Source organism: Myxine glutinosa, chromosome 7 (assembly GCF_964187855.1).
Source record: "Myxine glutinosa chromosome 7, kmMyxGlut1.1, whole genome shotgun sequence".
Lineage (NCBI taxonomy): Eukaryota > Metazoa > Chordata > Myxini > Myxiniformes > Myxinidae > Myxine > Myxine glutinosa.
Genome location: NC_136267.1, coordinates 29,599,544 through 29,612,359, shown reverse-complemented (window position 1 = coordinate 29,612,359; position 12,816 = coordinate 29,599,544). Strand labels below are relative to the sequence as shown.

Sequence of the window (12,816 nt, the reverse complement as noted above, 5' to 3'; positions counted from 1 at the left end):
TTCTCTCTCCCTTGCTCTCTCCCTCTCACCCCTTTCTCTCTCCCTCACTCTCTTCCTCTCACCCCCTTTCTCTCTCCCTTGCTCTCTCCCTCTCAGCCCTTGCTCTCTCCCTCTCACCCCTTTCTCTCTCACCCCCTTTCTCTCTCACCCCCTTTGTCTCTCACCCCCTTTCTCTCTTGCCCCCTTTCTCTCTCGCCCCCTTTCTCTCTCATCCCCTTTCTCTCTCCCTCGCTCTCTCCCTCTTACCCCCTTTCTCACTCCCTCTGTGGATTTATTTGTTCCCTATGCACAGCCACATCTTTTATTGCAAACTCCAAACGTAGGGCACAAATACAATTTTGCATGGGGGAATAAATTATCTCTGTAAATGTGCACCATGTAGCACTTACATGATATGGTGGGTGGCAGAGGGTATTACAATTTAGTTTTTCCCAGGGCAACGCTGAGGTAAAAGCACTCTTCACACAGGTGAATTTGTCTTCCCCCTCCCCCCCCCCCCCCCCACCAAAACGGAGGGGCCTGTCAAATCCCTCCCCCCCCCCTCCTTCCCAAAGATATATATTTACAGTATATCTCTCCCCTCCCTCGTCCTTCTCACCTCTCTTCCCACTTCCTCCCCTTCTCCCCCTCTGCTCACCCTCCCTCCCCCTCCTCTTCTCCTCCCGCTGTCATCCTCCCCTGCCCTCCCACTCCCACTCCACTTCCAAGAATTTCCGCAGGCTAAGCCGTGTACTTCAGCTAGTCTGGTATAAATGAGGTGTGTGTGTGTCGCGTCGCGTCGCGGTACAATTTTTGTGGAGCTCTTTGATATGGATGTGCTACACCGAATTGACAATCTTTATCTCCCGAGTTAATTAACTGCAAATAATCCAGGAGAATTCCCATGTTTTAAACGCACGCCATGTCAAGGTGCATGGAGCAGCTTAATAGGCCGTTCCACAGCATACCATTCTACTTCCAAAATAAATAATAAAAATAACATTGCAACAAAGCATGTATGAATTAATACCAATACTAATAGTAATATTAACAACATAATACTCGTAGTATCATTCGGTAATAATAACAACGCACGTACAGTCACGTGAAAATTAAGTACACCCCATGTAAGGTTTTGACTTTTTCAACATATTTCAATATACAGCTATTTGATCTTCATTTCAACAATATTGATAGATAAAGGTGATATAATATAACAAATATCATGAAACATTTACATTTTGTAGTCCATGGTATAATTTAAATAAACATAAATGCAAATTTCGCATGTGGAAAAAGTAAGTACACCCTTGGCTCTTATAGGTGGTATTGCCCCCTTTGGCAGAAACAACCTCAAGTAGGCGTTTCTTATAACTGTCTACCAGTCTCTGACATCGACTGGGAGAAATTTTTGCCCACTCCTCCATACAGAATTCTTTCAGCCGTGCGATGTTTGAGGGGTTTCTTGCAAGCATAGCTCGTTTCAAATCCCCCCACAACATCTCGATGGGATTTAGATCCAAGCTTTGACTTGACCATTCCAGAACCCTCCATTTCTTTCTTTTCAGCCATTCCTTCGTGGATTTACTGGTATGTTTAGGGTCATTGTCATGTTGCAAGGTCCACCTTCGGTTGAGCTTCAACTTTCCGACAGATGACCTCACATTATCCTCAAAAACCTCTGGTACGATGAAGAATTCATCGTGGATTCTATGATGGTGAGCTGCCCAGGCCCTGGTGCAGCAAAGCTGCCCCAAACCATAATATTTCCACCACCATGCTTTACAGTTGGTATCAGGTTCTTGTGGTCAAATGCTGTCTTTGGTTTTCGCCAAACATGTCTTCTGATACTGTGGCCAAATAGCTCTACCTTTGACTCATCTGTCCAGAGCACATTGTTCCAGAAGTGCTGGTCTTTGCCTAGGTGTTCATTGGCAAACTTTAGTCTTGCCCTGATGTTCTTTCTGGACAGCAAAGGTTTCCTCCTGGCACACCTCCCATGTAGATCAAATTTGTGCACCCTCTATCTAATGGTGGACTCGTGCACTTTGACATCAACAGTGGCAAGAGCTACCTGAAGGTCCCGTGATGACATTCTGGGGTTCTTAGAGACTTCTTTCAGCATCTTGCGGTCTGCTCTCAGGCTGAACTTGCTGGGGCGGCCTGGCCTGAACAAGTTGGCAGTTGTTTGGAATCTTCTCCATTTGTGGATGATCTTCCGGACAGTCGAATGATTGATTTCAAATTGTTTGGAGATCTTTTTAAATCCCTTCCCAGACTCGTAGGCATCTATAACCTTCTTTCTGAAGGCCTCAGAGAGCTCTTTTGATCCAGGCATGGTGACGCCACACACTTCAACAACAAAGAGCAAACCAAACTAAATGTCTGATGTTTAAATAAGACAGGTTCCTCCAAGATCCTCTCTAACGATGTTCTAATCATTTGCACCTGAGCTGGTGCCTGGTGTTGGCTTAGCGGTTGGGGTGCCGGCTTAGGATCTGAGGATCCTGGGTTTGAATCCTGGTCGATCGCTGAATTAACGCCAGGGGGGTTGACTCAGCCAGTCATCCTTCCGAGGTCGGCAAATTGAGTACCAGCTTGCTGGGATGAATGATCACGGTGTGTACCCCGGTTTAGAATAGGTACACCGTATCCCTGCTCATCGTAAGAGCGTGACCAAGGGTTGGCGTCAGGAAGGGCATCCGGCCATAAAAACATTGCCTCTAACAGGGGACCATGATTGTCATGGGGCCCGCAAGGCTAACCCCCGCTCTAGCGGGGGAAAATGGCCTTAAACCGATCATTCATTATTCATTCATTCATTCATTCATTCATTCTGGTGCACCTGATTCTAATTTTAGGTATTTGAAGTAGTGATAAATGTAGCGGTGTACTTACTTTTTCCACATGCGAAATTTGCATTTATGTTTATATAAATTATACAATGGACTACAAAATGTAAACGTTTCATGATATTTGTTATATTATATCACCTTTATCTATTGTTACGGATTCATCACTTACGTTGTTGTGGTTTTCATCCACTGTGAACATCTTTGATTCCATGTACTATTATTGTTGTCGTTTAAGGGAAAGAGAGATTACTATTTTCAAAAGGTAAAAAAGTTAATGTTTTAAATGAAACCGGAACCGGACGACGACGAAGAGGGAGAGGAGGAAGAGAAGGCGGAGCGAGCGAGTCGGACGAGAGCTGCTTCGAGGTCTGGAGCGAACGATTGGCGAACGAGGGTCACAAGTGAACTTTGGGTTTCCAGGGAAAGGGATTCCTGCGACAGAGTTGTCATCGCTATGACAGATAAACCTGCGTGACAGGTTTTGCGGTTGATTCCGGAGAGAATCATCAGAGTGCCGTTACGCCACGAGAACGGGCCGTCGGCCATTTTTACCGCGCAGGATTTGCGCTTCGCTCAAGGTTTTTCCTCTCGCTTCAACCATTTTCACCGCATTCAGACGTTAATCTGGTGTGTGTGTGCAACGTGGCTTTTGAGTGGGAAATCTGCGGTTCGCCGAGTGGGAGCCGTGGAACGTCCACACCCGAGGGTGTGATTTCCCATTCGCCTTGAGGGCACCTTTGCTCAGCTTTGGCAGCGTGACTGTGACTGTCATCCGAACGGGATTCTGGTCTCGATTAGACATCGTTCTGATGATTACTGGAGCGGATCGACTTTGGCTTGATGCCGGAATAGAGACATTGGGAATGTTCTTCTTTTCGCTCACTTGGAGCACAGTGAGTTATATTGTACGAACCTTATGGTACCATCATAGGAAATATATATTGGTTGTACAATTGATTACTATTGTTGTTGTACTGTTATTTTTGTGTGATCTTAATACAATACTTGTTTGTTGGTAACAATTGGTGTGGTTTCACCATTGATCTTTGACATACAGAATAACACATCTTTCTGCCGTGACTCCTCTCGGGGCTCGGAGGTACACCCTGACCGGGGTTTGGGGAGGAGCACGTAACACTATCAATATTGTTGAAATGAAGATCAAATAGCTGTATGTTGAAATATGTTGAAAAAGTCAAAACTTTATGTACTTACTTTTTCACGTGACTGTATATTAAATCCCCTCCCTGTCCTAAGCACATCTGGGATTGGTGAAAGGTAAGCTAATGCTCAATCAGTACAGCAGGCAGGTACGCTAAAAGGCCGTGAAGACCAATGAAAATCTGGACCAACAGTGAACCTAATATTGTGCCTCATAAACAGCTGTGTTCGAAGTTATAGACACAGCAATTCAAAGGATTAACCCTCTGAGCAGGTTGTTTTGACAATAGCATCACCTTCACTCACTTCATGTGCCTATCGTATGCAGGTATCAAGCTGCAGCAAGTAAAATGGTGGCGGCCACAAGTTGAAAACTTTGGACAGGTTTCTGCCGTTGCAATGGACTCCGATGGACTGGTGTACTTCCTTCACCGTGGTGATAAGGAATGGGGTAGCGAAAGGTGAGCAGCAGCGATTACTCGTTACATACTGTAACTGTGCTGCAACCACTGGATTTGTCTCACCCTCTTTTGATTGCTGTTTATATAAGAAACTATGATCACCACAGGCTCTTCGGAGAAGATCAGGTGTTCTTGCATCGGGAACCTATCACCACCAACCCCATTATAGCCTTGGAGGCAAACACGGGACAGGAAATTTGGTCAGGTGGGAAAAACAGGTGAGATAATATTCTTCGCTCTTCTTATTTTTTTTATTTTTTTTATTTTTTTGACAGTTTTAGAAATAATAATTAATTATTAATGCTCAGATACAAATGTTTTTTTTTTTTTTTTTTTTTTTTTTTGTATACTGAATCGAGGCTCGTGAAAGAGCTAACATTTATTTCACAAACAAATCAACCAGACAAACAAAATATACAAAAAGAGGGAGCGGAAGACAAGATGGGGAGAGAAGGGGAAGCACACAACCACAACATTTGAGAGCAGGGAGAAGTGTGGGAGGGAGAGGGCTTGGGGGCAGGAGGCGTGGAAAGGGGGGGGGGGGGGGGGGGGAGAGGTATAAAACACAAGGGGACCGAAATTAGCGGGGGTAGAAAAGATCAAGGTTTTGGATGGGGGAGGATAAGAGATGGTGGTGAACAGCTGTTTTAAAGACCTGGAGGGTGGAGTGGGATTGAAGAGAGTGAGGGAGTTTGTTCCAGAGGTGGGAGAAAAGAGGAGTGAAGGTGAGCAGAAAGTCTTGATTTTGGCAGTTTAACCATAAGAGGGTTGCAGGCAGATCTTGTGCGACCTGTAGGAATATTTGGGGGACAGAGCCCAGAGAGGGCTGGGGGGGAAAGGCCAGAGAGGAGTCGGTAGAAGACGGAAAGACCACCAACCTGCCTGCGGTGAGTGAGTGAAAGGCCCTTGGAGTTAGCTTCATCGCGGGAGATTCCAATGATTCTGAACGCTTTAGTTTCAACAGCGTGAAGACGGGCTAGGTGTGAGGCAGGAGCACCAGACCAGAGGGGAGAGCAGTATTCCATAGAGCTGCGGATGAAAGCCTTGTATGTGGTGAGGAGCTCAGGTGTGCCAAGGAAGGACTTCGCACGACGGAGGATGCCCAGTCGGCAACTGGCTTTGGAGGCCAGATTTGAAATGTGGTTTTCCCAGGAAAGATCATGGCAAATAGTGAGACCCAAAAGCTTGAGTGACAGAACTTCTTGGAGAGGATTATTCAGAAAGTGGATGGGAGGGTTTTCCAGTCAGTCTTTTTGGAGAGACATCGTAAGAGTGTGAGATTTATCAGGATTGAAAGACATGTTCCATTTGTTTGCCCAGTCTGTGATTTTGTCCAGGTCTGCAGAGAGTGAGGAGGCTGCAGACTGCCGATCTGAGGGATGAGGAATGGAGCGACAGAGAGTAGAGTCGTCAGCAAAGAGATAGAGAGGATTTTCAAGAGAGTCAGAGAGATCATTGATGAAGACCAGAAAAAGCACAGGGCCCAGAACACTACCTTGGGGAACTCCAGCCTGAACAGGAAGAGGAGATGAGAGAAACCCATTCAGGGCCACACGTTGACTACGACCAGAGAGGAAGTCCACCAGCCATGCGTGGAGATTTCCATGGATACCAAAGGAGGAGAGTTTGGAGAGCAGAGCAGGGTGCCAGACCGTATCGAAGGCACGTGAAATGTCAAGGGAGACAGCTCTAATTTCCTGTTTGGTGTTGAGGACCTCCATCCATTGTTGAGAAAGCAGAAGCAGCATGTCCAGAGTAGAGTGACCAGGTCTGAAACCAAATTGATGATCAGAGATCAAGCCATTGGAGAAGAGGAAAGATTTCATATCTGAAGCAATGATGGATTCCATGACTTTGCTGATAATGGGGAGAAGGCTGATTGGTCTGTAGTTGCTGGGATCTGTTTTTGGAACATTTAAATGGAATATTTAAGGACATATTGAGGGCGTAAAATTTTAACATCAAATGGGTGATATTTTATTCTTATTTGCCAATGTTCTGGAGGTGGTGGTTTGTATGCAGCCTGCGGTTGCTTGGTTGCATCATTTTCTGGAGGTGCGGGCTGTGCCGCTGATGCAATGCCTCCCATTACCAGTAAGATGGTACTCATTTTGCCGACCTCACAAGGATCACAGGCTGAGTAAACCCACCTGGTGTTATTTCAACAGCACGACAGGGGCTCAAACTCAGGGCCCTAAGATGTCAAGCCAGCAACCTTAACCATTAACCCAACACCAGGCTTGACGATGTTTCCATTGTGTCTTTTTTAATGGTAATGTCAGGCTCAGAGAGGACATTGTACATAAATCAAATGTAGGACAAGGACGACATTAGGAGACTTAAGTGCACTCAAATGAATTGTAAGGATATTTTGAGAAAATGAACAAATCAGCAATTAATTTGCCATTTGAACTGGGGATATTCCAGAATCATGAGTTGTGTGCCCAAAATGGAGCACTGAAATAGGTCAATCCCTTATTTCTGCTGTAGGTTTTATCTTCCACATGGGCTCACCATTGACCAGAAAGACAACATCTGGGTAACAGACATTGCCTTACATCAGGTATGTTTCCTTTTACTGCTGCGTAATTTATGGATAATGGAGGGCAGGTTTGTTGCATCTTTCATTTACTGGCGGATGTCGACATTTGCGGTCCCAGCATTCACGACCCCGCATATTCACGGTTGATAAAATGTGACCTGCTTCTACATTTGCGTATTCCCGGTACAGAATATATATATATTTGTTTTCTTTATCATTATTTATTTATTTATTATTATTTTTTACACATCAGGACTGGTCTCCTCTATCCACTGCCACTGATATTAATTCAGCCTTGGAATTCTTCCACAGACATCTGCTCTCTTATGCACAGATTCATCCCTTCTCATCTTCAATTATCTTACCCATCTTCCTGCTCTTGGTACTCAAATTGTGGTGAGTCATTTGCTTTAAAAAAAAAAAACTTGCATTCTCTCCTGGAAGGCAAATCCAACTGAAGACAACCTCAGATCATTCCACAAAGCTTGCAACAAGTGTGTCTATTCTATGGAGAGCCAGAAAACAACATCTGTCCAATCTCAAGAATGAACTTTCAAACTTGTCTCCCTCTTCTGAAACCTGATGGTGCCTTTTCAAGACTTTTGCACCTTCTGCCCTCTCTGTGCTTTGTCCTCCTCAGGTATCTGCAGGACGCACGCAGTCCACCAGCAACCCCCTCCAAGTGAAACTGCCTAAATCAAGAACCACTGCTCACCTCCACTCATTTATTCCTATTTTGTCCCAGTTGTGGAACCACCCTCCATACTCTCTTCAATCGTGTTCTTCCCTCCAGGTCTTCAAGACAGCTGTTCACCACCATCTCAAGTCATCCCCCATCGAAAATCTTCTTTTTTTTTGCACCTGTTACATCACCCCATACCCCTCCCAAAAATTTGCTCATGTCTCCCTTTGCATTCTCTCTTACAACCTCATCGTGACCTGCATCCCTTGTTTATTCGTCTCCATCTATTTTCTCACCTCTGTCCTGCTGTTGGCATTTCCCCTTTCTCCTGCTGTTCCCTTTATGTTACTGATTTTTTTTCTGTCATAGCTCTTCCACGAGCATAGACCATGTAGTTAAAAAAATATATGAAAAATCCCCCCATTCAAGCAACGCCCCCACATTCACGGATTCGGCATTTGCAGCATTTTCCAGGAATGTATCCCCCGAGAATGTTGGGGTCTGATGGTACTTCTCCGAGGGGATTTAACCTCGGAAGCTGAAACTTTCAGGGATTAATGAGGGCACCGCTAAGTTGTGCCTGTGGCACTCCCGTTTGATTTCAAGTTTTGAGAAAAAAAAAAAAAAATCGTCCATCTTGCCATTTTCTTCCTGCTGGGGGGTGTTGAGATGGGTGCAATTGGAATTATCTGAGCTATGTAACCATGATGTTATGTATGCACATATGCAGTATGCATGTTTTTGCTTTATCTATGTAACCTGGCTTATTTTTAGTTTTGTTTATTTTATTTTTATTATTTATCTATGGGTATCTATGGGAAAACCCTGGTGTTGGGCTAGCGGCTAGGATGCCGGCTTAGGATCCTAGGATCCTGGGTTTGAATCCCGGTCGATCGCTGAATTAACGCCAGGGGGGTTGACTCAGCCTGTCATCCTTCCGAGGTCGGCTAATTGAGTACCAGTTCACTGGTAATTCCCTGTTTGTCGTTAAAGGCGGCAAAAAGGGTTGGCGTCAGGAAGGGCATCCGGCCGTAAAACATTGCTTCAAAAAGGGGACCAAAAAACAACAACAACCACGGTTCCCGAAAAAGGCCAACCCCCGCTTTGCGGGGAAAAATGGCCTTTAAAGGTGGTTATATATCTATGGGAGTGATCGAGGTAGTTGTCTGTTGCCTGCCTATACACTGCCCAAATAAAGGGATCTGTCAGAGGAACGTCTTGCATGTTTAGAAAAGGATCAACTGTCGGACGGGTACTCTGCTATGGTATTATTAATCATAAACCATAAAGATCATAATATGACCCCCTCCCCCTGCCCCCCACCGCTCCCCATACCCTGGCTGTGCCCGTTGGGATGGTGCTTTTAGTCATTATAAATATGGCTGAGGCTGTTATGAGTTCAAGGTATTTCACAAATTTAACTTTCAATTTAAAAACCGCGTTCACATGTAAAGAAGCTGACAGCAAAACCACGTTTCCTTTCATCTACCTGTCCTACCTCAGGTTTTCAACCTGGGCTCACGGAAAGATTGGTCTCGGCATGATGGCCAGGGTAGTCTCATTGTCCTTGGCAAAGCCTTCGATCCTGGCAGCGACTTGCTGCATTTCTGCAAACCAACAGCTGTTGCTGTAGATGCCTTTTATGAGGAAGTCTTTGTGGCAGATGGTTACTGCAACAGCCGGATCATTGCCTTTTCTCTTCCTGATGGAAAGTACCTGCGCCATTGGGGAAGAGGTGAGAGAGTGCAGTAAACTTTTTAAGCTCTTCATCTTTTCGAAACGTTGAATTTACACCTTTTGCTTTGCGAAGATTAAACAACTATCTCATGTGATCTGTCGTGTATTTTCTGACAGATCCACACACCATGTATATCAATCTGACCTTGTCAGTTAACATTATTAATTAAAGCTTTTCATGAAGTGATTTTGTGTAAAGCAGCGATGGAATGTTTATCCACAAAGCAATTTAATTATTATTAATTGATGTAATTTTTGAAGCATTTCTTCAAGGTGCAGCTGATAGTGCTTCATTCATTCTTTCATCATTACCACCACACGGTCACAGTGAGTGACTTCTCATAAATATAGTTTTTGGGACTTTGACCATCAAGGAGCACGTGGTTGGCAGGTTTGCACTTTGGCCTTTAAGGTGTCTTGCCTGGACTTGAATCCCGAGCCAGCTATAAACTGTCATCTCAGTGTTTCACAGGGGAGACAACAACAACACAACAACATGCATTTTAAGGCCATTTTCCCTGCTAGAGCGGGGGTTAGCCTTGCGGTCCCCATGACAATCTTCTCCATCTTGCCCTATTTTCTGCATCTCTCCTTGTTAACCCCCTTGCCCGCATTTCTTCTTCCACCATCTTTAGCCAAGTCTTTCTCAGTCTTCCCCGTCCTCTACTTCCTTCTACATTCATTTCCATCACTCTTCTCAACCAGTCACTTTCATCCTTCCTCAACACATGACCAAACCATCTCAACCTGTTTCTCTTCACAGCATCAATCACAGGCTCTCTTCCCATCATCTTTCGCAATTCATCATTTATCTTCCTCTCTCTCAATGAGAGACACAAAGTCCTCCCACAGGGGAGACACAAAGCTTAAAATCAATTGGAAGAACGAAGTACTTGTGACCATCACTGCCATGCGTGAATAAACATCAAAATGGTTCTACATGTGTCATTACATCACCTGAGTGGTGGCACTCAATTGAAAAATCCCATTTTGATGCACAGTGCAGTACTTCAGAGGACGGCTTATCTGCACTATCAAGTCAGAACTTTTTGATTCCAACCCTTGTTAATCGGAATGAATATTCTTTCAGGATATCCTCATGGGCAATTCCACGGTTACTCACATTACAATACATTACATTAATGTAATATGTATATGTAATGTATATGTAATGTATATGTATATGTAATGTATACAATATGTATACAATATATGTATATGTAATGTGAGTAACCGTGGAATTGCCCATATGGTTCTTTCTGAGGCTCAAATTTTCATCTTTGTAGCTTTTCTGCCATGCGATTGCAGGTCATTATGTTGGAGTATGATCCATTGATTAGTGACCATCTGCATATCTTCATTCATATGCAGCACAAGGCTGTGGGTAGCATCATTGGATGAGGGTGCAGCTGTGCAATGCCCTCTGCTGGTTAGGGCACAAATTTGAAATTTGGACATGGTGCCGGCAATGGGTCGCTCACTCTTGGCGAAGGACACTGGGATAATTGGCGTCCACCAAAGAATGACGGCAGACAGGATGCCCGTTTAACGTCCATCCGAGGGATGGCACACATGTTGTTGAATTACCCTGCCTGTGAAACACTGGGATGACAGTTCATAGTTGGGTCGGGATTCAAACCCAGGCTCGACAACTTAAAGGTGAGTGTGCATACATCTAGGCCATCCTGTCAGCCAATCTACATATCTAAGATTATGGGAGAGATTGGAAGGTGGGAAAAGGTGGGAAGTGTGGGGGATAACTGTCAGTTGTGAGTACTCCTTTTAAATTTTTTTTTTTTTTCTTAAATATGTTAATTTTATATAATACATTTTCCTTCATTTATTAACTCAACTGGACTACTGTCCAGTTGAGTTCATCACATACTGAACCCTCCGGTGTCCGTCGTCTGTCGTCCGTTAACTTTTCGACGTTAACACTCCAGCGTCCACAAATATCAACCGATTCTGATCAAACTTGACATGCAGCATCCTTACCCCAAGGACCAGGTTGGTATTACATTTCAGCCCGATCCGTTGTAAAATGGCCGCCATAGGCCGCCATATTGTTTACAGCTCCGAAACGACGTTAGGACTTTAAGCCTACGTCACACATAGGCGGATTTGTCGGCGACTACTGGCGACTGCAAAAATCGCCACCACCCGCCGACAATCGTAATGAAACCGTAATGGACGGTCTTCTGTAGTCGTGGTTATCCTCCCCAGGTCAGCTGCAGTCGGCAAGAGCCGCAAAGGGGCCAAATATTTTTTTAAATGTTTAAAAACGACGCGCTCAGTCGTCCTCAAAAAAGATCCGCCATGCTGTCGTGATGGAACCGCCATGCTGTCGTCGGTATCCGTAATAAGACCATAAAGCGGCCGCAACCCAGTCGCTCATAGTCTTCCGCAATCGCCCCAGCATCGCCCCACCAGCTAGCACGGCAGAGATGCGAATGCCATACGGCCTTCCTGCGGCATCTTCCCGACTACGGGCCGACACTGTTGCGGCTGCATATCGACTACAAAAGAACTGCCACGTCTCCCCTGCGGCTATGGGAGACTGACGACGACAGCAGTAGGACTTGTGGCGGCCGAGTTACGGCCATTGGCGACAGAGATACGACTGCCTGGCGACTGCATTACGACATACCACGATTCCATGGCAAGACAGGATGGTGTGAGGGTCTCCGTGGAGTGAGGTCATGTGGTGCCGACAAGGATATGGCTTTATTGTTTGGACTTGGGACTTTTGGAAACTTTATTTTTGGGACTTTGGTCCTTTGGAAACTTTATTTATGGGACTTGGGACCAGTGGAAATAATTTGTTGGACTTTATTTCCATTCTCTCTCCCTGCAGAAAAGTTTGATTATTACATTACAATGATACATCTTTATTAACTTTCTTATTGTACATCAAACATCTTTATGCTTCATGTCATACATCATTGAAATGAATAAAGTGAAATGTAAAATAGAGAAATAAAGATTTAAAAAGTTGTGTGAATCGTCTCCAATCGCCGGCGGTCTTATTGCAGTCTTGCGGACGTCGGAGTAAACCGCCATCCGGGCCCAATGCAGTCGCCACGATCCGCCATCGGTCGTAATCTAGCCGCCAGACTGTCGCCACGCTGCCGCCGTGCATCCGCAATGCAGTCGTCGTCGATCTTCGACAGTCGCCATCCCACTCAGGGCGTCGTCGCAATGCAGTCGCAATGTGGCCGCCTGCAGTCGCCATACTGCCGCCTGACCATATTTGACCGCCCAAAATCGCCAGTAGTCGCCGAAAAATCTTGATCGCCGGCAGTCGCCGGCAGTCGCCAGTAGTCGCCAAAATATCCGCCTATGTGTGACAGGGGCCTTAACGTCCACAAATATTTATGGATTTTGATCAAACCTTGTTGG

General features: G+C 45.1%; 1 protein-coding gene across 3 annotated transcripts in view; it reads left to right on the top strand.

Moving 5' to 3' along the window:
• The window catches only part of PAM (peptidylglycine alpha-amidating monooxygenase), a 115,992-nt gene that overhangs the window by 92,156 nt on the left and 11,020 nt on the right, over positions 1 to 12,816 (top strand). For all 3 annotated transcript variants that reach the window (XM_068121979.2, XM_068121981.2, XM_068121980.2), the window contains exons 14-17: positions 4,324 to 4,456; positions 4,564 to 4,674; positions 6,947 to 7,019; positions 9,184 to 9,415. In XM_068121979.2, the coding sequence (XP_067978080.1) occupies positions 4,324 to 4,456; positions 4,564 to 4,674; positions 6,947 to 7,019; positions 9,184 to 9,415 (549 nt within the window). The remainder of the gene's footprint in view (positions 1 to 4,323; positions 4,457 to 4,563; positions 4,675 to 6,946; positions 7,020 to 9,183; positions 9,416 to 12,816) is intronic.